We start from the raw sequence: 27805 nt of genomic DNA, 5'->3' as shown, positions 1-27805 counted from the left end.
GGTGGCGGGTTTGGATAAGGCGGTAGTGGTGCAGATGCAGAGAACCTGGGCAGTTTGAAAGCCTTTTGAGTCAGCTGTTACTCCTAAACCTATTTCCTATGCTCTTCGGCATAATCTCTCTACTTGCTCTCAACCTTTTTCCACTGTGCCTTCTGTATCTCTTGCTTTGTCATCAGCCATGTCCCCTGGATTCTCAGCCTTTTCTCTGAATGTTCTGCCTCTTAACTTGCCTTAACAGAAAGAAACCTGGGGGGAGATTTGCTCTCATACTGCATGCACCTCAGAGATGGGAGTTGGGAATGTTTTTCTCCTGGTGTCACTCTAGATAACTTTTCCCCTCCCTCTTATAAAACCCTTGTTCTTTGAAGCTCACTTTCATTGGTCTACATCACCACCTCCCCTTCCTCTTGTCAACCTTCACGTTCCCTCCCCTGCATCCCTCCCCCTGCAACTGAAGACTAGCAACCAGTTCATGGTCTGTCTCTCTGCCTCAACACAACTGTTAGTCCTTATGTTTTCCCTCCATTCCTGAATCCACTCCCATTTTTCTATCATTTATCCAGCTTAGATTCCCTGGCCTATAATTGTAGTCATTCACTTAACAAATACCCTTAACTTCTTCAACCCCTTCATTCTTCCATCAATACCAAACTCAAATGAACTCAACCTCTTGTTTTCTTTATGCCCATCTCAAACAAGGTACCTGAGCATTGCTGGAGGATGGTCCATACCATTACCTGGCCACAGTGTCTCACTGCAGCTGCGCTTTGAACCCTGTGTGGCAATTTTGCTGTTTTTCCAAAAGGTCACTCTTCTCCCTTTTCCTCAGTGACTGTTTCATATCTTGACCTCTGTGTTCCCAGTTCCCAGTTTCCTCCCCCAGTTTATATTACTCCTGAATATACTACTACTCTCCACTACCAGTAGTCTAGACCTGGTCCCCATAATTTTTATTTTTGTTTCATCTAATGCATTCTCCAAGCTGTAGCCAGAACGATCTTTTAAAAATACAAAGCTAATGATGTCACTCTCCAGTTGGAATCCTTTAGTGTTTCCCACTGTTCCATCCTCTCTCTGGGTGCCATGTTCTCCTTGGTTTCCTGTCTTCTGCACACTGGTTTCAAATAAGCTAAGCTCTTTCTTGCCTCAGGGATTTTTTTTCTACATGATATTCTCTCTGGATATTCCCACCTACCACTACCACATTAACTCCCACTCACTCTTCAGATCTTAGCTTAAAAATCACCTCCTTAGAGAGGTCTTCCTTCCTGCTGAGAAGTAAAGAGTAATGAGGATAAGAAGAGAGTATAAAAATTGCTGAAGAAGATTTGTGATCTTTCAGAATACAGTTTTAGCAGCCAGATTGTGGAAGGTTAAGGGGAAAGGTATGTGGTAAGAAAGTAGGTACAGAGCAACTTATTCTAGAACCTGTCAGAGAGAAGAGGAGAATAAATAGTTTGGTAGTTGGAGGGCATAGCGGGCCAAGTGCACGTGCTTTGAAAATATGGGAATCCTGTGTGTGCTTGAAAACGGAGGGGAAGCGGCCAGTGTGTGAATGTCAGTAGAGGAAAGAAGATGGTTGATGATGCATGAAAATAAGAGGACTTATGTCTCATGGACTTATGACTTATGGCTTCAGTTTTGGCAAAGAGAAGAGGAGGTCATCTGCCAAGAGTGTGGGTCAGTATTAGATGATAATTAGTGTAAAGTTGTACACTTGAGTCCTATGCCTGTTTAAAGACTAACTTTATGTTTGAGTTAGTGTTTCTAAATAGAGATGTTGAGTCTTTGGATTGTTTTTTAAATACAGAGTTTTAAAATAATTTAAAATACTATGGTGTTTTCATGGTGCTAGAACAGTTCCACAATATCGTCTGCCTTGAAAGGTGTGAAATTTTATTTGAGCCCCAGAGTTTTATGTCATTTGTCACTTCACTCTTGGTCTCTCTTATCCCCACACTGAATTTTACTTAATTTGTTAACTTTTATTGCCTATTAAAGGAGAAATCTTAAAAACTTCCAACCTCAAACAGAGGTCTTTGAGCAAAACAAAAATCCCTTTCCTGTATTAGAATTTGCCATATCAGAAATTAACTCTCTAAATATATCTTAAATAAAAGGGCTTTGCAACCATCAAACTGTAGAATTTGAGACCTAGAGGAGTTCTTCACCATTGCTGTTTTAACTCCCTCATTTTCAGATGAGAATGAGAGTTGAGAAAGAGAGATTGTCTGAAATGTGTTGTCAGCTTGGGTGTTGTAGATGAAATCAGTAAATCTACAACCAGAGAAATTGAAAAGAGTATTGCTCTGTTAACCAAAATGAAGTTTTAAAACAACAGCTACTATTTATTGTGTGCTGTTAGTGAAAGATCTAAAGTAGGTATTGATTGTATGCTATAATGAAAGAGGAATTAGGCACTTACACTTCTCCTCACTTAAAAAATTTTTATAAAATACGTATACATATACAATTTTATACATATATAAAATTCAAAAAGTGTGAGTGGGTTGGCAGTGAAAAGCAAGCTTCCCTTCCATCTCTGTCCCTCAGCCACTCTGCTCCTCTTATACATTTGTCCAGCGATATTCTATGCATTTAAAACACACACTTAAAAGGTTTTTCCTTAATAAATGATAGCATATTTTATATAGTATTCTGTATTTTCTTGGAGATGGTTTCATATCAGTATGTATAGAGATGCCTCATTTTTAAAGAAGGGGCACTAGGTTCTTATATGCTGCAGGTTATGTTTATATGATACACTTTAAGGACAGCTTGGCTGGGTATAAAAAGAGAATGTTGGGGGGCAACATTTTCTTTTTTTCGTACTTATACCACATTGCTCTGTGGTCTTCTGTATCAGTGTTGCTCTTGAGAAGTTAGGCTGACCTGAGTTTTTTTCCTTGCTTGTGCATGATTTCATATTTTTGCCTAAATAGCCACATAATTCTTTCTTTATTCTTAATGTTCCATAATCATCATTGATCTACAAATTCAAGGTTTTATTTATTTTGCAAAGCTTTACCCTAAATGAATCTACATTTACTCTTCTTTCTTTCTTTCCTTTTTTTTTGGGGCCGTGCCACGCAGCCTGTGGGATCTTAGTTCTCCCAACCAGGGATTGAACCCAGGCCCTCAGCAGTGAAAGCGCTGAGTCCTAACCGCTGAACTGCCAGGGAATTCCCTGTTCTTTCTTTATAGCATTTTCGAAGGAGAATTTGTATATACTTTGGATCCCATTTCTCCCTCCTCCATATCTATTGTCTTCTCTATAAATTGTTTTTATATTGTTGGTCTTTTCCACTTTGTTTTATATGATTTCTGTATGTCCTTTTCTTTCTTTTTAGTCACACTTATTCTATTTTTAGTGCTTCTTAATGTGGCTTTTATCTCTATAATGTTATTTTTCTCTTCATTTTTTTCTGAGTTCTGCCAGCTTGATTTTCATTTCCTTCTGTTGTTGTTCAATCTCTTCTTTGAACCTTTGTTTTTCTTCTTTGAGCTCATTTTTTTTTAAAGAAGGGTCACGTTTCCTATGGTTGTCTTTGAGACTTTGGAGAATTATTTATCTGAACTCTTCCTGTGTTTCTTTGAGGAGTTCTTGTGTTACATGCTCTTTATTTACCTTTTTCTTTTTACAAATTTTTTTTTGAGAATTGTATGCAAAGATTCAGTATTGATTGTTTTCTGATTATTATTTATGTTGCAATAAGGTAAGTGGTTGGTTATAAGCATGGGCAGCCTACAGCGTTTCCTTGTCAGGCTTGTTACCCTAATACCCTCTCACCATATCTGTTATTTCCTTTGCCCTAGATTTCATTTCTCATTAGTTTTGGCATTGAAAAGATAGGGTGGTTCTTTATGTCAGGTTCTCAGTGTCGTAATAGTGAAATGCTACTTACACTCTGCCTCTGCTGCTTCAGTCCCCTTGGCTGAAGAGTTAGGTGTAAACAATATGTATGGCATAGTAACAAGAATTCTTCAGTGGTCTGCCTCCACCTTTTTATGGTATTAAACTGTGGTTTAAAGAGACATTCCCTACCTCTCCTACGGTTTATACTTAGATCTAGCTTCCACTCATCTAATGATAGCATCAGTAGAATCATTGCATCTACTGTTCAGAACTATGGGAGTTTTGTTTTGTTGTTTGTTTTTGTTGTTTAGAAATCTGTTTATTGCTTGAGGCCTGACAAGGCATGTGATGGCTTTCAGCATGTTCTCTTCCGTCATTTAAAATTTGCAGATACGTTTCATAGCTTAGGATTTGGAGCTTATCCCTTCAGTTATATAGTGAAGTTGCAAACTTAGACTCATTACTTACCAGGTGTATGAGGAAATGTAGTTTTTTTTTTTTATCACATATGATCTTTAGTAGGGGCGAGGGGGAAGAAAAACTTGCTAATAAGCAGGATCTTGGTCTCTTTTGGTTTAACTCGTTTCTTTCAGGTACTACAGTACTTCAGGTTTCTTCCTCTCCCTCCCACTTCCACTAACATGTGGATTCTGGGTGAATGTGAGAGGGGCCTCTGGGGATGCGGTCACATTGGTCTCATAACCATGGAGGTGGGACAGAGAACTCAAACCCACAGTGTCCTTGCAAGGCTTTGCTGCAAAAGGACCTGGACCGGTGACTGTTGATCCTGTTTGTCATCAAAGAGGCTTCTAAAAAGAAACGAAATTGAGCTATTTGTAATGAGGTGGCTAGACCTAGAGTCTGTCATACAGAGTGAAGTAAGTCAGAAAGAGAGAGACAGATACCGTATGCTAACACATATATATGGAATTTAAGAAAAAAAAGATGTCGTGAAGAACCTAGGGGTAAGACAGGAATAAAGACACAGACCTACTAGAGAATGGACTTGAGGATATGGGAAGGGGGAAGGGTAAGCTGTGACAAAGCAAGAGAGAGGCATGGACATATATACACTACCAAACAAGGTAGATAGCTAGTGGGAAGCAGCTGCATAGCACAGGGAGATCAGCTTGTTGCTTTGTGACCGCCTGGAGGGGTGGGATAGGGAGGGTGGGAGGAAGGGAGACACAAGAGGGAAGAGATATGGGAACATATGTATATATATAACTGATTCATTTTGTTGTAAAGCAGAAACTAACACACCATTGTAAAGCAATTATACTCCAATAAAGATATAAAAAAAAAAGAGGCTTCTGCTACCCGTGGTCCTGGTTACTATTTGCCTTCAGTCATGGAGTCCCCAGTTCTATGTGGTCTTTATCCTGACCCAGACTCTCTCTAGTCATCTCAGTAGGACAGGTAGAAACTTTTAGATTCCTACTACTATGATGTACTGGGATCATCTTTCCAGCCTGTTTCTCCATCAGTGCTATATTGTTATTCCCGCTATGTTCCAGAAGTAGACCTGTAGCCCAGATATTTTTAGGGTACTTGCTACCAGTCAGAATACCATCTCTCTCTACTGCCACCCCCATACCTGTTTCCAAGGATCCATGAAAGAGAGGAAATGGGGCTACTGCGATCTCTCCATCTTCTGTCTTTCCTTCATATAATTTAATTTTCATGTTTCTGTCTGGAAGGAACTTGCGTTCTGTCCTTCTTGCCAAGGTAACATTCACATCCACTCATCCAGTAGCAGAGGATACAGGGAGAGAAATCGATTTATCAGGAAGGGAAGATAAATCAAAGGTAGTTCAAAAATACTGTTTTCAGTTTTTGAAGAGGTATGTTTTTTCCTTATGTTTTCATTTTTTAAGAGTCAGATTTATTGAGGTACAATCTGTATAAAATTTACTCTTTTTAATTGTGTGGTTTGGTTGAGTTTTGACAAAATATATAGTTGTGTAATCAGCACCAATATCAAGATTTAGGACATTTCCATCACCCCCACAATTTCCCTCATTCCCCTTCCTAGTCAGTCACCCTCCTACCCTTGCCTCCTACCAACCGCTGGTCTGATTCCTGCCATATAATGTCAAATACATGGGATCACACAGTGTGTATTCTTTTGTTTCAGCCTCCTTTCACTTAGCATAATGTTTTTGAAATGCTTATTGCTAGTTAGATCATTGTGTGGATATACCGTATTTGTTTATCCATTATTCAGTTCATTTGGACTTTTGGGGTTTTTCCAGTTTGAGGCTGATGTAAACATTCTGCTATATATATTCTGCTATCATAAACAAGCTTCTCAGAGCTTTCATGTATAGGTCTTTGTGTGTACATGGCCTTTCAATTCTCTGGGGTTTTCTAAAGTGGGTCTACTATTTTGCATTCCTGCCAGCAATGTATGAAAGTTTCAGTTGCTCCACTGTTTACCAGCTCCTAGTATTACCACTCTGTTTAATTTTAGCGGATGTGGAACACTGTTTCATTATAACTTTAATTTGGCTTTCCCTAATGACCATTTCATTATTTTGAGCATCTTTTCGTGTGCTTGTCATCCGTCTCCTTTGATGCAGTGTCTGTTAAAATCTTTCGTCCATTAAAAAGAAAATGAGTTGGTTTTGTTTTTGCGTTATAAGTTCTTTATATATTTTGGATACAAGTCCATTATTTTGCATATATTTTTTCACAACCTGTGGCTTGACTTTCCTTTTCTTAAAAGTGTCTTTCAAACAGAAGTTTTAAATTTTGATGAAGTTAAATTCGTCTGTTTTTTCTCATAAGATTTGCATTTTTTGTATCCTAAGAAATCTTTGCCTGGCCCTAAGTCATAAAGATTTTCTCTCATGTTTTCCAAAAGTTTTATAGTTTTAGGCTTTGCATTTAGTTCGTTAGTTGTTTTTTTTTTTGCGGTACGCGGGCCTCTCACTGTTGTGGCCTCTCCCGTTGCGGAGCACAGGCTGTGGACGCGCAGGCTCAACGGCCCTGGCTCACAGGCCCAGCCGCTCCGCGGCATGTGAGATCTTCCTGGACCAGGGCATGAACCTGTGTCCCCTGCATCGGCAGGTGGACTCTCAACCACTGCGCCACCAGGGAAGCCCTGCATTTAGTTTTAATTGTTTTGAATTGATTTTTCTTTTTAATGGTATGGGGTAAGGACCAGGGTTTATTTTTTTAAATATAGATGTTCAATTGTTGTTGATAAACTATATTTAATATCTTGGCACCTTTTTTGAAAGTCAACTAGGCATTTATATGTGGGTCTCTGAACTCTCAATTTTGTTCTATTAATCAATATGTCTGTTCTTACACCAGTGTCTTGATTACTGTGGCTTTATGGGAAGTCTTAAAATCAAGTGACATGAGTTCTCCACATTTGCTTATTTTTCAAAATTGTCTTCATTATCCTATATCCTTTGCTTTTCTGTATATATTTTAGAATCAGCTTATCAATTCTATCCAAAAAAAAGCCTACTGTGATTTCGATTGGAATTACATTGAATATATGGGTCAATTCGGGAGAGAAATTATATCTTAATAACACTAAAACTCTTCTAATTCATGAACATGATATATGTCTCCTTTTTTTTTTTTTTTTTTTTTTTTTTTTTGCGGTACGCGGGCCTCTCACTGTTGTGGCCTCTCCCGTTGCGGCGCACAGGCTCCGGACGCGCAGGCTGTGTGGCTGTGGCTCACGGGCCCAGCCGCTCCGCGGTATGTGGGATCTTTCCGGACCGGGGCACGAACCTGTGTCCCCTGCAGCGGCACGTGGACTCTCAACCACTGTGCCACCAGGGAAGCCCTATGTCTCCGTTTTTTAGATCTTCTTTAATTTCTCATAAAGTAATGCTTCTGGTTTTTGAAAAAATAAAGTCCACCCTCCATGTTTTCATTTGTTACTTATTTTTTAACAGCTTTATTGAGATATAATTCACATGCCGTGTAATTTACCTGTTTGAGTATAATTCAGTAGAGTGTAGTATATTCACAGAGTTGTGCCACCATCACCACAGTCAATTTTAGAACAGTTTCATCATGTCCAACAAGAAAGCCTATTACGCATAGCCACCACCCCTCAACCTCCCCGCCCCAGTCCATTCCCCTCACGACTCCTGCTTAACACAGCTGCTAGTTTGCTTCCTGTCTCTTCCAGATTTTTCTATTCTGGATTTCCTATAAGTGGAACTATATAATTTGTGGTCCTCTGTGACTGTCTTCTTGCAGTTACCATGTTTTCAAGGTTCATCTATGTTGTAGCATGTGTTAGTATTTCATCCTTTTTAAATTGCCAAATAATATTCCACCATATGGATATATCACAGTTTGTTTTGACATTCATAAAAATGGTTTATTTCAGGGTGTAACAACTTGGTTCTTCCTCTAACATGATTTGAGTAGATTAGATTCTTTCCTCAGTTCCCCTTCATGTGCCCCAATGATAGCAATTACGGTTTCATTGTCAGCCCTGTTGACTGGAAATTAATATCAGATAACAAATTTTAAATGATTATCATTCAAAACCTTTCTTTACAACCTTTAACTTTTTTTTAACAAATAAAACTTTTATAATTGATTACTGAACTTTTTTTAACTTTTAAATTTATAAACATTTTAAAGCAATATTTCAGTTTTAGAATATCTTTTTAGCATTTAATATTTGTAAAACCTACCTGCTAAGAGCTTCTTTTGGAAATCTTTCATTGCATAAGGAGATACTTAATTTGGGGGGCAAGGGCTAAATAGGATCATTTAAAATGGATCAGTGCTGCTTTAATCAAAACTGTAGCCTTTTCTGCTTCTCAGACCTTTATCATGTAGTATTTTAATAGTAAGTAATCTGTGAGATAGTACGATTATCTGACCTTATTTTTAAAACTAGTTTAAAGGTAAGACAGTAAAATTACTAGAGACAGGGGAAGAGAGGAAATATTTAGGACCTACCATGACAAGCATATTGGTAGAGACTTTCATATGTTAACTTATTTAATCTTTAGAGCACCCCCCTCTCAGATAGCTATTTTTACTGTGTTATAGTTTGGGAACTGAAGCTCAGAGAGGTTAAATACTCCAACTTAGTAAACAGCTTGCACTTGATAAAGCAGCAGTGTCAAGTGAGACCCAAGTCAGTGTGATTCCAAAGCCATTGTTTTTTCTTCCATGTAACTGGATTGTACTGTGGGTACAGAGAGGCCACTAAACCCAGAAACGCAAGCCAGTGTGTGATACATGTCCTACTGATACTTCAGTACATAGCCAATAACATATCTTTGCGGAAATATATATACATAAATACCTATCCAAACATATACATCTAAATATATAGGTACACACGTATTCTTCTAAACAGTGTTAAGTCTGTGTGCCTTTGATTATAGTGAGTGAGTATCTTTTAAGAGAATCGATAGTGAAAGAATTGTTAGGGATCAATGTATCTTGGCTGTGCCACAGGTTTATTTTGAAACTTCAGGAAACTTAAATCTCTCTTTGTTAGGTTGTTTACTGTAGACTTAAAGTAGTGTTATTTTCGCTTACTTCTCACATTGAAGAGTTAGCAAATGAGTGAATGAAAAGGAAGAAGTAAGGAATGGTACTTTTAAGTTAGCTTTGAGGGTTTTTTTCCTTTCAATTACTTTTATTTATTTGAATAATAAAATTTTTCTATTAAGAATATCTGTTTTAAAAGGTAATGGGCTTTTGGAGGTAACTTCTTGAATGACGACTGGATGAAATCATTTATGATGGACAGAAATAGGACAGAAGTTTGCAAAGTTCAAATAGACTTTTGATATTCAACGCCAAAAACTTTTGCCTAATTAAAGCTTCTGTTTAATTAAGATAACAATGCATAGTCCTTCATTAAAATTAACACAGAAAAAGTTCTTTGTCGGTCCTTGGAGAGGATATTATGTGCAAGCCCTGTTGTGTGGGTCGCAAAATGTCACTGGCATTTATATGCATTACTCGTCTAATTGCAGTAAATGTAGCACGCAGGATAGGGTTAGACTTAGAAGGCTGCTTGTTACTTACTGGAAATCACTTGAAACCTCAGTACCCAGAGGCAGCTGTGCCCAGGTCCTCACCTCTCCCCAGAGATGGCTGAGAAGACTCTCATTGGACCCTGTCTTTCATGGTGAGAGCAGTAAACATGACAGGTTGTTTGGGGAGCCATCTGTTTAAAATGGCTGCTGCTTTGTATGCAGCAGTGAACTTGAGATCAGTTTTCTGTCTTTCTTCATGGTAACAGTCTTATTTGGTGTCACAACAGGTGGAAGTTGATGAGTCGAAACTAAATGTGACCGGCGCGTGGAACCTGGCTTCACCCTTATTGTCTGTCAACGTTGATGGCACGCAGAGGATGATACAGGTAAATGTTCTGGTGAGGTGCTTAGAGGGCTCCATCAAGTCCAGAATCCTTACCAATACCTGTGTGGTTAATACTTACAGACAGAGTATGGAAAACCTACATTTTATCCATCTCATACATTTTATAGTTGAAAACACTTTTTCTTATTTTAGAGGATCTTGAGTTAAGTCCTATTCTGAGGAATCAGTGTGTTCCTTTTTCAGGCAGTCTGGGAAGGTTATATATTATACTTTGTTATAAAGCATCCTGCGTGCCTTTCTAAAAACATCGGAAGATTAGCAGTTTTCTTTGCCGTTGTGGGTTTTTAGTTGTAAAATATGACTGACGTTGTTACCTTTCTTTCCTCTGTAATTGGAATTGTGTGGTATTAAATCAGCAGAAGCAGAGCTGTTCAGGTTGACTTGCCATAGCACATCGATGCCTTTTAAAATTAATTAATTAATTTATTTATTTAGTTTTGGGCTGTGTTGGATCTTCGTTGCTGTGCGCGGGCTTTCTCTAATTGTGGCGCGTGGGCTTCTCATTGTGGTGGCTTCTCTTGTTCTGGAGCACAGGCTCTAGGCATGCAGGCTGCAGTAGTTGTGGCACACGGGCTCAGCAGTTGTGGCTCGTGGGCTCTAGAACACAGGCTCAGTAGTTGTGGCGCACGGGCTTCCTTGCTTCGTGGCATGTGGGATCTTCCTGGACCAGGGCTCAAACCCGTGTCCCCTGCATTAGCAGGCGGATTCTTAACCACTGCGCCACCAGGGAAGTCCCTCAATGCCTTTTAAAAATTAAGTAATCTTAATTTGTTAACCTTTCTTTTCCCCCCAATATAAAATCTGTTGTATTGAGGAGGTGCCTTGAAATCCAGAGTTGATTGAATGTTCTTTGTAAGCAGTGTCCTTCATTTGAAAGTAGAAAATCATGAAAAGAGGTGCTGCCAAAATTCCTTTACCTCACCACATAGTTGAGGTCCAGGAAAAGCAAATCAAAACAGCACAGAACATGTGGCTATCACATGCAGATAAAAATTCTAAACTCTCCATAGCATTAAATGCTCATTCTTTTTTCTTTTCTATGAAAATCTTCACATTCCCTTAAGTTGATTTTACACAGGAAACTGATTTTTTAAGCCTAGAGAAATCAAGAAAATCACATTTAAAGATTACTGTACACCAGGTTCATATATACTTCTGTTAGAAACCGTGGGACAGAGGATTCCAGAATCTCAATACATATTAATGACAAAACTGATTTTCAGGGTTCAATTAGTATATTACCTTTATGGTCACAAGAAGCATTGAACTCTCAGTAATGAGCCCTTATTTTGACTTTGGTTTTGTGACTTGCTCCAGTATATTTTCTCTCTCTCATATTTTCTTTCATGTTCTAAGTATGAGGTTAAACACTTGGAGACCCTTGGAAAAATTTCACTGCATAATTTCATATCACTGAGATCCAGTTATTATGTCTTCAGAAAACATGGTTTTGTTACACTTGTTTATGTTAATAGATACTCTGCACTGGATGTACTGTGACTGACATTCATGTGTTTTGGTCTGGGGGACATAGTAGGACCTCTTGCTAGTGAGGAGAGAGAGATACAAAGTTCTACTTTCCAAATCTTTGTATCATGTTACTTTCAGTGTTCTTAATGACTGTGCAGATGGGTGTCTTAATAGCACTTTTACATGTAGAGTTTCTAGGTAAATTAACACTGGGTATGTATTTGGAATTATCCCCAGAAGTATTTTCACTAGCATAGGGATAATGCTCAGTAAATCCCTTTTCATTCTTATAAGTGCTTTGCTTAAAAAAGAAGTATTATTATGAAACAAATGGCACTCAAGGCAGACCCCGTGCCTCTTTGGAGGAGGTCATTCCTTCCAGTTAAGTGCTCCTTCATTGGAAAAAAGTAAACTCAGAGGGATGAATGGTATACTGGGGAAAAAAAAAAAAAAGAAAAAGTCACTTCCGTAATAGAAGATGAGGAAAATTTTTCCTCATCAGAACAGGTGAGTTTTACTTATTCTCTGTAGGCATTAGCACTCAGTGTTGACTCTCTGTCTCCAAAATATAATGTGGTCCCTGTGAAATTAATAATAATAAACAGTGCTTAATGTGTATCAGGTACAGTTCTAAGCATAGTACGTATATTAACTCATTTCATCTTCACAACAACTATATGAAGCAGGTGCTATTATTTATACTTTTGTAAATGAGGTAGCTGAGGCTCAGAGATAGTAGGTGACTTGCTGGGGGTCACATAGCTAATGGGGGATAGAGCCAAGATTGAAATCCAAGCAGCCTTGCTGTAGGATCTGTCAGCCACTACACTGTGCTATGGCAGGCTAAGTAATTTCCCTGTGATTACAGTACCAGGGAGAAGCTGAGCAGAAATTTGAACCCTGGCACTGTGACCCCAGGCTGTGTGCTTCTAACCACTATGCTGTACAGTACTTTTCAATTTTCCCACAGAGTTCTTCGGGTACTAATTTACGTCTCATTTGTGCTGTAAACCAGTGCTGCTCAGACTTTATTTAGTGTGCTTCAGAATCAAGTGGAAGATTGTTAAAACTCAGATTGTTGGACCCACCTGCAGAGTTTACTCTGATTTAGTAGGTCTGGGCTAGGCATGCATTTCTAAGTTCCTAGGTAGTGCTGATGCTGTAGGCGCCACAGTTTGAGAACCACTGCTTTAACCTTTTGTAATCAGAAGATAAGCTGGAAGTGATGAGCAAAGTGACTTAAGTAGGAGCCAAGTCGTTCGAAGACTTGTCAGTTACATAGTATAGATTCTGCTTTATTCTTAGGCCAGCGGGACCCATGGAAGAGTTATAACTAAGGAAGTGATGGTATGAACAGAATTGGAGTTTAGAAAGTTTTTTTCGGTTCCATTGTGGAAAATGGATTGAAGAAGAGTGAGATTGGAGGCAAAGAGAGGAATTAGGAGGTATCAGAAAAATGGGAAATCATTCTTCCTGGAAAATATTAGCAACAGTCGGGGTGAAGAGCACTGTATGAGGAAGGGGTCTGAAAGAACCACAGGACAGAAAGAACTGGTGGCCTCACAGTGATCTTTGTTGATTTCTCTTGCACCTGCCCTGAACCATGGATAGATGGTCAATGTTTATTCCTAACTCCTTTTGTCTTTATGCTGACTTCCTGGGCTGCATTGCCCAAGAGTTTCAGCTCATTACCTCCAAGCAAATAGCTATGAAAATGTGTTTGTATTTCTCTTGCCCTTGTTTATGGTAAATTCAGAGAAGAACTATGGGATGGATATTACCACAGGTGTTTTTCAAAAGCGATTTTACAGTAGTAACTGCTGTTCTTTTTTCCTTGGATTTTTGTATATACATTTAAACTTTTTATTATTGAAACAGTTTATATACGCAAAGTAACATGTATTAGTCTTATAAGAGGTAAAGAATAACTTAATGAGGCTGTTTACCCACCATCCAGATTAAATAAGGAAACCTTACCAATGCTATTGACTTTCTTCTGTGCATCCCCTGAGTAAATCCTCCTTCCTCCCGCCCCTAGAGGTAACCACCATACCGATTTTTAAACTTAGCACTTCCTTTTCCTTATGGATATTTACATATAGAGTAAAACTGTAAACAATGTATTATTTAGTTACTCGTGTTCTTGAACTTGATATAAATGGGACCATACTCTCTATGCTTCTCTAAGTTGCTTTTTCCTCCAGTGTTATGTTTGTGAGTTTGGTCTATGTTTATGAATGTAGTTTAGTTTATTTCCATGCTATATGTTATTAAATCATGTTAATTACCACAATTTGTTTATTCTTTTTCCCCTAGGTAGACATTTGTATTATTTATTTTGTTATCACAAACAGTGGTTCTGTGAACATTTTTCTACTACGTGTTTCCTCTTGAAATAAGTGTTTCTTCAAGGAATATGCCAGTAGAATGGCTGGGTTTAGGGAATATGCACCCTTAACCCTACACGGTGTTGCCGAATGGTTTTCCCTACGCGGTTGTACCAATTTACATGCTACCAGTAGTTATGAAGACGGTGACATTAGCAGTATGAACAACAAGCTGACTTTATTGTATTCTTGCTATGCCGGGCACTGACTCTTCTAAGCACTTCTTTGCATTAATTTATTTAATCCTCACAGCAAGTCAATAAAATATGTGCTAGTATTATTTCTCATTTTGTAGTTGGAGAAACTGAGGCTTACAGAGGCTAAATTGCTTGCCCAAGGCATCCTGCTAGTAAATGGAGGAGCCAGAATTTGAAGCCAGGAATCTGTGCCCTTAACAGTTTTTCTTCATGTCCTATGAACGCTTGGTATCCAAATGACTTAAGTTTTTCCTGACTGGTGGGTTTAAATAATCTCTCTCAGTGGTTTTAATGTATACTATATTTCCCTGATTAGTAATGACAATGAGCATTTAAAAATATATTTATTGACAGTCCTGTTTTCTGTTCTGCAAAATACCTGTTTATGGCTTTTGCCCAATTTTTTATTGGATTGTTTGTCTTTTTCTTACTGGTTCATGAATGTTCTTCATATTATGTGTCCTGACCCTCTGTCAGTTATATGTGTTACAAACAACTTCTCCCAGTTTGTAGCTTACATTTTTCCCTTTTTAAGTTATACGAGTGAAGTTTTAAATCTGAGATTTCGTATGAGAATTTTCAGTCTTTTCCTTTATGGTTTGTGTATTTTGTATTTGTTTAAACAATCCTCTTCTGCTCTCCAGCTCATAAAGATACTTGGCTCTATTTTCTTTTAAACCTTTTATGTTGTGCTTTTTCACATTATAACCCTTAATCCTTCTGGGATTGAATATTGCACATGGTGTGAGTTAAGAAAGAACCAGGTTTAGTTTTTAAAATATGGATAACCAGTTGCTCCAGCACTACCTACACACCTGCTTTTCTTTCCCTAACTAGTTTGCCACCTTCTCACCTTTCCAACCCCAGAATTCTTTAAAAGGCTTATTGTTTCTGTAAAATATTTCTCAATTAATTGTGAACAAAAAGGTGACTTTTTCCTTAATATGAAGTTCTGGTCACTATATTTGCTTTCATGAGCTCTGTGTCGATTACTTTCATTTGTCATTTATCTCTGGGGAATCCCTAGCCACTTAAAGAGGGTGTGTGTGTGTGTGTGGGTGTGGGTGTGGGTGTTTTGCAGGATCCAGGGTCTCAGATGATATTTGAGATACACCTTAGAAAAGCATGTTCATGAAATGGGAGGTAGATTGGGAATCATTCAAATAGGGAAGTAATGTGAGCTAAGCATGGAAAACAGATTGGAGGAGCCAAGTTATGAATGGGAGGCTAAGGAGCCTGTGCTTTTCAGTCACCAGTGGAGATGTTATTGAAACGTTTTGTAGAGGGAAGTAATGTCCATCAAAACACTGTTGAGCCAAGAAAAAAAAATGCTGTTGTGGGAGGTTAGAGTGTCTTTATAATAAAAGAGGGGTTAAGGAATTGAAGGGGGAAGTGGGAAAGGAGTTCATTTAGAAGATATTTCCTATTACTTCACTCATGAGGTAATGGACCCTAAACTGGGGTGCTGGCAGTGCACAGAAATGAGGGGGTTGGGTTTGGGAGTAGTTGCTGATTAAACTTGACACAATTTGTTGAATTCTCTATGCGTACAGCGGGGTACCATAGTGACCTCAAAATTCTGTCTCCAATGAACACTGGTCCTCTGCTTTGACCATTAAAAATTTTTTTTCTAATAGGTTTTTATGGCCTTCCCTATCGTCGTTAGGTGGTTATCCTCTCAAAAGCAAGGTTTTGAAAGGGAACCCTGCATTCTGTGCTTTTACATACCAAGCCACCCATCATCTACCAATTTCTAAAAGCAGGAAAAAAGGATAGAAATTCAGAGTTCTGTGCCAATCTGGGATTAAATCTGCTGCACTTTAATTAGATTTTTCTTCCTTCAACACTATTTTGAAACCTTAACAGGATTTTTTAAATTGTGGTAAAATATACATAAATTAAAAAATACGAAATTTACCATTTTAACCAATTTTAGGTGTATAGTTCAGTGACATTAAGTACATTCACACTGTTGTGCAACCATCACCCCTGTCCATCTCTAGAACTTTTTTGTCATCCCAAACTGGAACTCGGTTCCCATTTAACACTAACTCCCTATTCCCCCCTCCCCGCACTGCTTGGCAACTGTCCCTATGAATTTGACTACTCTAGGTACCTCATGTAAGTGGATTCATATAGTATTTATATGTTTGCGACTGGTTTATTTCACTTAGCGTAATATCTTTAAGGTTTATCTGTGTTGTGGCATGTGTCAGAATTTCTTTCCTTTTATTTATCCATTCATCTGTTGATGGACATTTGGGTTGTTTCTACCTTTTGGCTGTTGTGACTAATGTTGCTATGAACATGGGTGTGCAAATACCTCTTCTAGTCCCTGCTTTTAGTACTTTGGGGTGTATACACACAAGTGGAATTGCCGGATCATATAGTAATTCTGGTTTAATTTTTTGAAAACCTCCATTTTGTTTTTTAACGGCAGCTGCACCATTTTACGTTCCTACCAGCAACACACAAGGATTCTAATTTCTCCACGTTTTCACCAACACTTGATATTTTCTGGTTACTGCTCTCGTTTTTGTAATAGCTAACCTAATGGATATCAAGTGGTATCTCATTGTGGAACAGGATTTTTTGGGATAGTTATTGAGAAAGCATTCAGGGTACTTCCCAATACTTGCCATTTCTTTATCAGTTTTACTGTGTAAAACTGATAAATGGAGCTTTTTTAGTGCCAATAGAAGCAACTTTCTTACAACTGTTCTTTCAAACTCATTCTCTCAACTTATTCTTTTTTTTTTGCCGGGGGGGTGGGGAGAGTATAATTGCTTTACAGTTCTTTCCTCCCCTGCATAAACTCATGTACAGTTCTCAGTCTGTAAACTTGCTACCAGGTAGTAAGCAAGTCATAGTCTATTTGGCAGAGAGTGTGTTTAAAAGTCTAGTTCATTGTAATGTCAAGACTGGTAAAACCTCTCCTGGTAAAAACTGGTAAAATTTCTCAGACTGAGAAATGTTTATAGGGAAGATGAGAGTGTTGCTTTCTTCTTTCTTGCTTTATATCCTCTTCCACTTCCCACCTGCTATCTGGGGTCTCTCCAGAGTTGCAGTATGGTGTAAGAATGAGTGGCACACGGCTGGAGGAGCTAGGTTGACCAGGGCAGATATAATCTGGTATGCATTCTTTTGGGGAATGACAGACGTCCAAAGCTGGCTGGTGTCTTCTAGGAGGACATTGTTGTGGGTTTGGGAGAATTCCTCACCTGTAGAACCCTTAATGCCTGCTCTGTCTTTTCCTGATTCCTATTCCTCTTGATAGGCAGGGTTTCCCATAATGACCCAGCGTGGGTCTCTTTTCCATGATCCACATCCGGGCCACAAGAAATAGTTATAAATCCTTGCCTCACCAAAATCTTCTTTCTCTGTCACGAAAAGCATTGCTTATCTTCCCTAGGTGTCCCTCACAATCCAGGAGATATAGAAAATCAAATCATTCTCATGAATTCCTTTCACTTGGCATAAAGTGTTCAACCTTGATTTCTTAGCTTAAGAATTCCACCTCCTCTAATTAGTTTTTAATGTCTTTCATATTCTCTTGCTCGTTTCATAGTTTCTTAGCATGTCCTAGTAGGTGGCTTGGTCTAGCACCTTAAGGATATGTGGGTATTTAGTTCCTATTTAGTTTTATTGCTGAATCCCTGTGACTACATGGAAAGTAGCACTTAAAACCTTTTTCTGATTAGACAAAATTACTTGGGGAGGAAGCATTACCTTTGTTTTAGTAATTAGCTCCCTGTTTATCCAATCAGATTACATTTGTCTGTTCACTTTCCCGGTTTTCATTGGTAAACTTCATGAGCTTAATATTATCCATTAATTTCTTTAAAAATAAATTGTATTTTGGCATGTACATTATGTGGATAATGAATTTTATAAATTACTGAATTCTTTTAATTGATCTAAATTACCTGTTTCAGTTTTTATTTGACCTTGAATTTCCACTGTCTTGCTGAGTTCCTGGCCCATGTGGAAGCTCAGTAACTGGATGAATGGATGAGTGGGTGGATGAATGGATAGTCATCTTGCATTTTTGTAATCTCAGAAATAAATCTGCCTTATCTATACTTTCATTTTAAGATTTATATTTTGTTTCTTCTAAGCCGTTGTCAAATTAAGCTATGTTCATCAGATAGCCTTCCTAGCCGTTTTATCAATTCTCTTTAATTCCTGATTTTCCAACATTCGCAAAATCCATGCTCTATTAGGTAACATGACTGGTTGATCTCTGCAGATACAGAATCACTGCAGCTCCTTTGAGAGCAAAGAGAGACAAGAGGGCTCCCAAGGACCTGCCCACAGAAGTCCCTTCCTTATGTAGCACGACTCTTTCCAGTCAAGCACGTGGCTTTCCTGTTTGCCTTCATTTGCTGTGGGAGCACCTGAGCTGCTGAAGGCTAACAGTACCACGTATTGATAGGTATTGGTAGGTATTAAAAAGGGTCCACCTCAGGCTGTTCCTCATTTCCGCCTTTGCAAGGTGTGTGCACACCTTGTTTGCACTCTCTTTCCCCCAGTGGCACTGATTATTCACGGCTCAGTTGAGTCTACTTCACACCATCTCTTACTCCAGTGTATGTGTGAGCTGCTTTACGTCTTTTTCTCTTCAAGAAAATCATGCTCTTGGACACAAATTCTAGTCATTATTAATAACTTTAAGTATAGAGCTAGTGGTGTATTTATCTGACTGGGGGAAGAGGTCATATATTTTGAAATGAAATAATTTATAATAAAGAACTGGGGATATAAATCTTGAAAACTCTTGAAGATACTAAAAGGCCTTCTTTAGAATTTTTTAAAGTTTTTAATCTATTTCTTCATCTAATAGTGAAACCATTTTCCCTCAAATATTATCATTCAAGGAAAATAAAATGATAGTATGTTATATTTATTTATTTATTTATTGTTGGTTGTGTACCAGCACATTCCTACTGTTTTCATTGCATATGTAGAGTCCCTCAGTAATGGCACTTATTAAATATGTCTTAATGGTATAATCTGAGAAACTAACAGTCTTTTCTCATTCTTTTGTGGAAAGATATATTCTGATTTCCAAATTACCAATTTAAAAAGTTGTGGAATGAAACAGATTGTCCAATAGAAATCTAATATGAGCCATATTTGCAGTTTAAGTTTCTTAGTAGCCACGTTAAGAAAGTAAGCACAAGTGAAGTTCATTTTTCTAATCCAGTTTATTTAACCCACTATATCCAAAATGTTAGCATTTCTACATGAAACACAAATTATTAGTGGAATACCGGAAATGAAACATACTCCTGATGCGTATATGACAGCAATAACATAAGTAATGGAACGATTAAAGTGGAATGTACTAAAGCAGTGAAGTTGTGTTTAAAAGGGAAAATATATCATACTACTTCTGTATTTAAAATTAAATAAAATTATAAATTTAGTTTCTCAGTTGCACTAGTCACATTTCGAGTTCTTAATGGCCATGTGTGGCTAGTTAGATGGCTCACAAACAGAACCTTTTGTAAGTCAGACAGTGTTTACAGAAGAAAAAACACATTTTTGTAAAGGGCTCCCCCCATGTGTCAACCACAGTTTTGGTTTTTATTATTTAAAATTAGAAATAGAGGAATTAAATTCATTTTAAAACAGAAGGTGAATTTCTCATCTAGGTGACAACCTTCTAAAATTTTAATTTAGAAGCTTAACAAAAATTAGAACTATTTTTAAAAAGTGGAATGATTTCCTCTCTGGAGCATGTAACTAAAGTGTTGAAACAAAACAAAAGGTTTTGCTGTTCTATATGTGTTAAGCTCACTGCTTTCTTAACACTGCTTTCTTCACACATCCAAGCACCTTCTGACTATGGAACGTGCTGGATGAATAGAACTTTTTTATTATTCCTACGACTGTATTCCTGTGAAGTAAATTTTTTTTAACCTTGAAGAGACTCTTTAATTTTACTCTGAACAACTCAAATAGTTTTCGGTTTCTTACAGTGTAATTTGTCTGCTGGGATTTAATATACTGTTTCTCGTTAGTGTTTTACATGCTGGATTTTCATTTTGCATAGTCACGTTGTTTGAACATTTGCAAGCAGAGCCGACTAACTGCTATTGGCCTGTTTCTTTGTGTGGCACGATTTCTTCTCTCCACCTGCTCACAGCAGGTTGTCCACAGGCCTGAAGAGTAGCTAAATACTTTTGAAAATATCTTGAGATCTTGAGAAGTCTAACAATTTCCGCATTTGTGTGATGTGAAGCTATTCGTCGTGTACCTTTGAAGGCTTTTTTCTTTTTATTTCTCATATTCTTAAATATTTTCAAGAGAAGATAAATTTATTATAAATAACAGTACAAAGCTGATTGCAGCACTATCGCATTCTGCATTGAATAGGTCATTGATATTCAACTAAGTGGAACTAATTTTCTGTGTTAAAGCAGACAAATTTGGAATAGTGTCACATGAATCTCATGTTATTTACTACAGAATACCAGATTAAATGGATTACTTGTGAATTGATTGCAGTGTTAAATAGATTATATAACATGATAACTTAAAATGCTCAAGTGAGCCTTTGTAAAATAGAATATTACACAAGCACATGAATGTAATAGAAGAGATGTTATTATGTTTGTGGAATGTGTATCTGTGATATATTTGCAAATTCTTGTCCACACGGAATTTGAATAGATTTAAAAAATTTAACCTTGATTTTCTGTTTTTGAAGAAAATGAATGGATTTTCTCACCACTTCAGGAGAGAAGTTTAAATTTAAATGTTATTTTTTTTTCTCTTTTTCAGATTAAAATAACTCCCACAACTTCCGAGAACAAACTTTAGTTTTAATCCTGATAAATGTATGTGTATAGATGCTAAAATAAATATGTTAATAATATTTTAATTAGAAAATTAAATGAAACGACTTACATTTTTGCTTATACTTTGCCAGTACAAAAAAAAAGTGGATTTGGAAGTAATCATCTTAGTTTTCAGTCCCCAAATAAATGTATCCCATGTTTTTTCGATGTTTCTCCTCACCCCTCCACCCCCTTAGCAGTAACTAGCTGTTTTGTCCTATATTCATGTGATTACTCTAGACTCATCAAATGTGATAGGAAACCATCTATTTAGGATGTATAGGATATATAAATATATAACTTAGAAGATGAAGTAGAGGATGGTGTTTTTTTCTAATGAAGTAGGAAATGAAAGAGTAATTATTAACCATCTCCTTTTCACATTCCTGAAAACATCAATTACAGTTACACATCTTAGAAACAAGCCCACCAGTAGAACAGAAATAACTCCTTTCACTATGCTTCAAAAAATTTAATCACTGTTTAACAGCTGGGGTGTATTTACAACTATAATTTAAAATATTAATTTTGATGCAAGTCTACCTGCTTTTGTAGTGTAGTCTAGAAGCTTAGCCATTTTCTTGTCTCTAGTGGCATGTGCTTTATGATTTGGAGTTGCTTTTAAACATTTAATATAATGGGAAAATGTCTTTCTGTATCCCCTCCCCACACACACATACTTTTTCTCCTCTACTCTCTGTTAACTAGAAAATTATGTTTTAGTAGCTGCCAGAAGAAGATGATTTTGAATAGTATAAACACTGATTATGGAAAACATGGAAAATAATACAAGCAGCTGCACTGCAGTCCGATAAGACAAATCCCGTAGTAATGGCCTTTAAAACATATTATCAAGTTGGAAATCAGTGAGGGAAAAAAGAAAACTGTTACTGTTTCTTCCCCATACTGTTCGGTGAGATTACTTTTAAAGGTGAAATTGCCTTTGATTTTATTATCTTAGGAAGATATTTTTGGAACATTTTTAAATTTTGTGAATGTTTTTGCTTTTTTTGAGTGAGCAATCTTGCTAATTTGTATGAATTTGATTCTAACAAATGTTGAAATTATTTTGTTAACAAAGTCTTCCTAAGTACTTTTTTCCTTAAAGAAAGAAAAAAAGGAGTATGTTTTGTAAATGTTGGAGCAGACTATCAGAATAAGAAAAGAAGGACGTTTTAATTTAGCTGTGAAGTGCCACTTAGAATAGGGGGTAAAATATTTTAGGACAGAATATGTTTCATGAAGATGAAAGTTTTAATTTTTATTTTATTTTACTTTTTTCTATTAGCTTATCAAGGGGCCCGTTCGTATTTGGTTTTGGCATACCTCAGATTCATTGTAGGCATTGAGTACTTTGTTCTTCGTGGATTCTAAAACTGAATTGTCTTAATCCTAGACTGTGGGAAAAGTGTGTATTCCTGTTTCCTGTGTAGAAGTAAATTCCAGTTTTGAATGACATCTTATTTCCCTGTTTTCTACTACATCAATCCTTATTGCTGAGATATGTCAGGTTTGGGTTCTTTCTTTCTTTCAGTGCACATATACAGACTGTGGTAGCTGTGGTGGGGGAATATCTGATACTCATTATGTACGTAATTTTAACCTGCTTTAAACTGAATGCAAAGTTAAGGGTAACTTATTGGTACTTATATCTATGGTTTCCGTATTCATTGTTACACTTTAATTGTATCTTTAATGTGAAAAAAAAGTTTCTAAACCTGTTTCCATTTTACATATTGCAAAATTACTTCTGTTTGCCTGGGAATCAGTCCAACCCACGTAGGGTAAGGAAAAGGAACTGTTACATTTTTTTAACGTCTCTTACTTAGAAGGCAATTCTGATACGACCTAGGCAGTGTTCTAGACTCTGGAGATACAGCAGTGACCAAGACTTACACTGCAGCAGGGGGATGTAGATACCAAACACGTGACCACGTTAAAAAGGTAATTTAACAGGATAATTCATAGAAGGCAATTAGGAGGAAGTAGCTTTAGGTAGGGTTAGGAAGTCCTCTCTGAATACTTAACATTGAGTTGCAACCTGTGAGGAGTAGGAGGAAGCCATGCAATAATCTGGGGGAGGAAAGTCCCAAGTAGAAGGAATGGCACGTGCAAAGGCCCTGAGACAGGAACACGTTTGGTTTGTGTGGAAGCCAGGAGGAAGGCCAGTGTCTCCTTGAGTGGACAAAGATAGGCCGGGACCAGGTCATGTGGGGTCTTCGTAGGCCAGGGAATTTGGTTTTTATTCGATTCCTATTGCGAAGCTTTTGAAGGGTTAGAGTAGAAGAATGGTATGATGTGATTTAAAATTACTGCTGTGAGGAGGGATGGACCACAGGGGACTAGTGGTGGAGACAGGGAAGTCACTTGTATGATCATTGCAGTCATCCACACGAGAGGTGCTGATGATGGTTTAGACGAGGAGCTGGCCAGACCCAGCCCACTGCCAGTCTTTGTACTGCTCACAAGTTGACTGGTTTTTTAAAGTTTGCAAGCATTACATTTTAAATGGTTGGAAAAAATTAAAAGAAGAAGAATGTTTCATGACACATGAAAAGTATATGAGATTCAAATTTCAGGTCCGTAAATGGAGTTTTACCAGAACACAGTTGCATTTATTCATTTTCATCTGTCCGTGGCTGCTTTTGGAGTTGTTATTGTACATAGAAGCTTAATGCCCTGATTTGCCCCTGTCACACAGCAGTTCAGTAGCTTAGGAGTTTGTTGAGGTTTTTTTGACGCAGGACCAAGATTGAAATTTTTTTGAACAAAAAAGAACTGTCCTCAACCACTATTAATGGAACGTCAAACATTGAATGGCTTTGAAAATTAGTTTATGTCGCAAACTTGATAATGTTTCTTAATGAAGTCAACCGGAAATTGCAAGGCAAAACAGCATTTACATGCAAGATGAATACTGTGGTAAAGTCATTTTGACAAATAATGTTTGAGTCACAACTAATGGCAAGCTGCTTTTTATACTTCCTAGGCTGTCAAAAGATTAAAGCAAGAAGTAGACTACAGTTCCAGCAGCATTTTTACAAAAGCAAAAGAAATTTCCATATTTCAAAATCTGTATAACTGTGCAATTGAGGATCTTCCACTCAACCTTCAACTGGAAATGATTAAACTACAATATGTTATGCTAAAGGCAAATATCAAGAGAAGAATCTAGCAAAATCTGGCCCTTTGGGGAAAAAAAATTGCCAACCCTTGGCTTAGACTAAGATGGTAGCAATGGAGACGGCTTGAAGTGAACTAATTTTGTTGTAGGAAGGGGACCCCTTCCAGGGCCCGAGAGTGGGCTCTGGTCTAACACTCGGAAATGAATTATCCGAGGAGACACACGTGCTGACAAAGCAAGAGACTTTATGGGGAAGGGGCGCCTGGGGGAGGAGAGCAGCAGCGTGAGGGAACCCAGGAGAACTGCTCTGCCACGTGGCTCACGTTCTCGGGTTTTATGGACATGGGGTTAGTTTCTGGGTTCTCTATGGCCAAACATTCGGACTCAGGGTCCTTTCTGGTGGCGCGCATCGCTCAGCCAAGATGGATTCCAGCGAGGAGGATTCTGGGAGGTTGGTAGAACATAGGGACTGGTGTCTCCTCTCTCCTTTTGACCTTTCCTGAATTCTTCTGGTTGGTGGTAGCTTGTCAGTTCCATGTTTCTTACCAGGACCTTCTGTTGTAAGATAACTCATGCAAGTGGTTACTATCTTGCCTGGCCAGGGCAGGGGGTTTTGGTCAGTGGTTCCCCTAACAACTTGACATATATTTTTGAGGGAAGGCAGAAAAGATTGGCAGGTAGATTAGATACTGGGTATGAAGGAAGTTAAAGAATTAAAGGTGAGTGAATGATGGTAGTATTTACGGAGTTGGGAAGGCTAGGGGAGAAGCGGATTTGGGGAGGCAGATCAAGAATTCTGTTTGGACTTGGTAGGTTTAATATGTGCATTAGATATCCAGGTGTTGATGTCCAGTTAACAGTTGACTATATGATTCTTGAACTCAGAAGACAAATGGGAGTTGAAAACATAAATTTGATAGTCATATTCATGTAGATTTTCTCTTTAAGCATGGGTCTGCCACATACAAAAGGTTAAAGTTGGACCCTTATCTTAAACTAGATACAAAAATTAACTCAAAGTGGATTAAAGACCTAAACATAACACCTAAAACTATAAAACTTCTAAAAGAAAATGTAAGCAAAAAGCTTCATGACTTTGGACTTGACAGTGATTTCTTGGATATAACACCAAAATCATAGGCACAAAAGCAAACATAGACAAATTGGACTACATCAAACTTAAAAACTTTGTGTATCAAAAGACACAACAGAGTGAAGAGGCATCCTGTGAAAAGGGAGAAATATTTGGAAGTCATACATCTAATAAGGGGTTAATATCCAGAATATATAAAGAACTCTTGTACCTTAACAACAAAAAATTAAATAACCTGATTAAAAAGTGGACAAAGGCCTTGAATAGACATTTCTCCAATGATGATACACAAATGAGCAGCAGGCATATGAAAAGATGCTTGACATCAGTAATCGAAAGAGAAGTGCAAGTCAAAACCACAGTGAGATATCACCTCATACCCGTTAGGATGGATACTATAAAAAAAAAAAAACAGAAAATAACAAGTGTTGGTGAGAATGTGGAAAAACTGGAACCTGTGTGCCCTTTTGGTAGAATTACAAAATGGTGCACCTGCTATGGAAAACAGTATGGAGGGTCCTCAAAAAATCAAGAATAGGGCTTCCATGGTGGCTCAGTGGTTAACAATCCGCCTGCCAATGCAGGGAACTCGGGTTCGAGCCCTGGTCGGGCAACTAAGATCCCACATGCTGCAACTAAGACCCGACGCAGCCAAATAAATAAATAAAATTAAAAAACAAAAATAAAAAAATGTAACATGTATTAAAAAAAAATGCGGGACTTCACATATCAATGCCGGGGACATGGGTTCGAGCCCTGGTCCGTCCGGGAAGATCCCACATGCCGTGGAGCAACTAAGCCCATGCGCCACAACTACTGAGCCTGCGCTCTAGAGCCCGTGAGGCACAGCTACTGAGCCCGTGTGCCACAACTACTGAAGCCCACGCACCTAGAGCCCAGGATCCACAACAAGAGAAGTCACCGCAATGGGAATCCCGCGCACCACAATGAAGAGTAGCCCCCGCTCGCTGCAACTAGAGAAAGCCGTGCGCAGCAATGAAGACCCAACCAGCCAAAAGTAAAAAAAAAAAGCATCCGTGGAATCCACTACCTTTTCTAACCGTTCTGAACTTGGCATTGGCAGTCTCTCCCACCCGGCCTCCTGCTCTAGAGTTAGGAACATGTTCCTTTTTTTAGTAGGACACACCAGAGTTTATGTCCACCTTCATTACTTCCATTCCTTAATTGCCAACAGGCCCATGAAGCTCCAACTTTCGATTTTTATTCCCCCTAACTGTTTGGGTCATCAGAAAATTCTTCTAGTCCTTTCTTTGACAAAGTGATATAAAGTAATCTATACTGGTGAAAAGATGTGATATATGGTATATTCTTAGGCAGCAGACTAAGATAATACCTGTAGCCTGTGCTAGCTGGGGCCTGAGGAGTTATTGACAACCTGGAAGTCTTCCAGGTTGCTGAGAGTTTTCCTGCTAAGAAGAGCCAAACTGCAGCAGTCTACTTCCTGTCCCTGTGGATTTGCCTCTTCTGGACATTTCATGTTAAATGGAATCATATAATATGTGCTCCTTTGTGACTGACTTCTGTTGTAGCATGTATCAGTACTTCATTCCTTTTTATGGCCAAATAATATTCCATTGTATGAATATGCCATATTTTGTTTATCCATTTATCAGTTGATGGACATTTGGGTTATTCAGCTATTAGGAATAATGCTGCTATGAACATTCATGTACATGTTTTTGTATGGATGACAATTCATTTTATACCTCTCTTTTTTTTCCCCCAGTGTCTTTCTCGAGAAGCAGGTGGCAACATGAGCATTCAGTTTCTTGGTACCGTGGTAAGTATGAAAGAATTATTATTTTTTATATTCTCTTAATTTACAGAGAGAAAAAGTGATTGACTAGTAGTTATAGCCCATGGGTTTGAACTTGGCTTCATCATGGGTTTGTTTTGCTGTTAAGTGAGATGTCTTTGTATAAGAAAAGGGTTCTTTAACGTGTGGGAAAAGATTCCATGATAGAGTAATTTTAGCTATTTCTTATGAGAGACAAAATGGTTTTTTAAATTATCTGTAGTTTGTTGAGTCTTTTAAGTCCTTTTTTCACTGGGGACTTTCTCCCCATTTTTAATAAAAATAAGAACATATTTTAAAAAGATGCTTTTGAAAATAGTGACCTTGGGAATTCCCTGGTGGTCCAATGGTTAAGACTCTGTGCTCTCACTGCCGAGGGCCGGGGTGCCATCCCTGTTCAGGGAACTAAGATCCCACAAGATGCGCGGCATGGCCAAAAAACAAAGAAAATCGTGACCTTCCTGTTCTGTTCTGTATATGTTTTGTTTTGTTTTTGCTCAGTTTTCCTTCTAGCTTTTTTTGTTAGGTGCTTTGGAGTCCACATTTCTAATGAAATTGAATCATAATTTCAAAATTATTTAACTCTACCTAGTGAAAATAAATTTAATTTATAGTTATTATTTTTAC

The 27805-nt window shown here is 37.9% G+C and overlaps 1 protein-coding gene across 3 annotated transcripts in view; it reads left to right on the top strand.

Moving 5' to 3' along the window:
• PCCA (propionyl-CoA carboxylase subunit alpha) overlaps nucleotides 1-27805 on the top strand; it is a 356179-nt gene that overhangs the window by 265487 nt on the left and 62887 nt on the right. For all 3 annotated transcript variants that reach the window (XM_082675555.1, XM_082675556.1, XM_082675557.1), the window contains 2 exons: nucleotides 10128-10226; nucleotides 27110-27163. In XM_082675555.1, coding sequence (XP_082531681.1) covers nucleotides 10128-10226; nucleotides 27110-27163 — 153 coding nt within the window. The remainder of the gene's footprint in view (nucleotides 1-10127; nucleotides 10227-27109; nucleotides 27164-27805) is intronic.

The sequence above is a fragment of the Grampus griseus genome (assembly GCF_964374135.1).
Source record: "Grampus griseus genome assembly, chromosome: 18".
NCBI classification, from domain to species: domain Eukaryota; kingdom Metazoa; phylum Chordata; class Mammalia; order Artiodactyla; family Delphinidae; genus Grampus; species Grampus griseus.
Note: the sequence above shows the minus strand (reverse complement) of the source record. Positions and strands in the feature narration are given on the sequence as shown.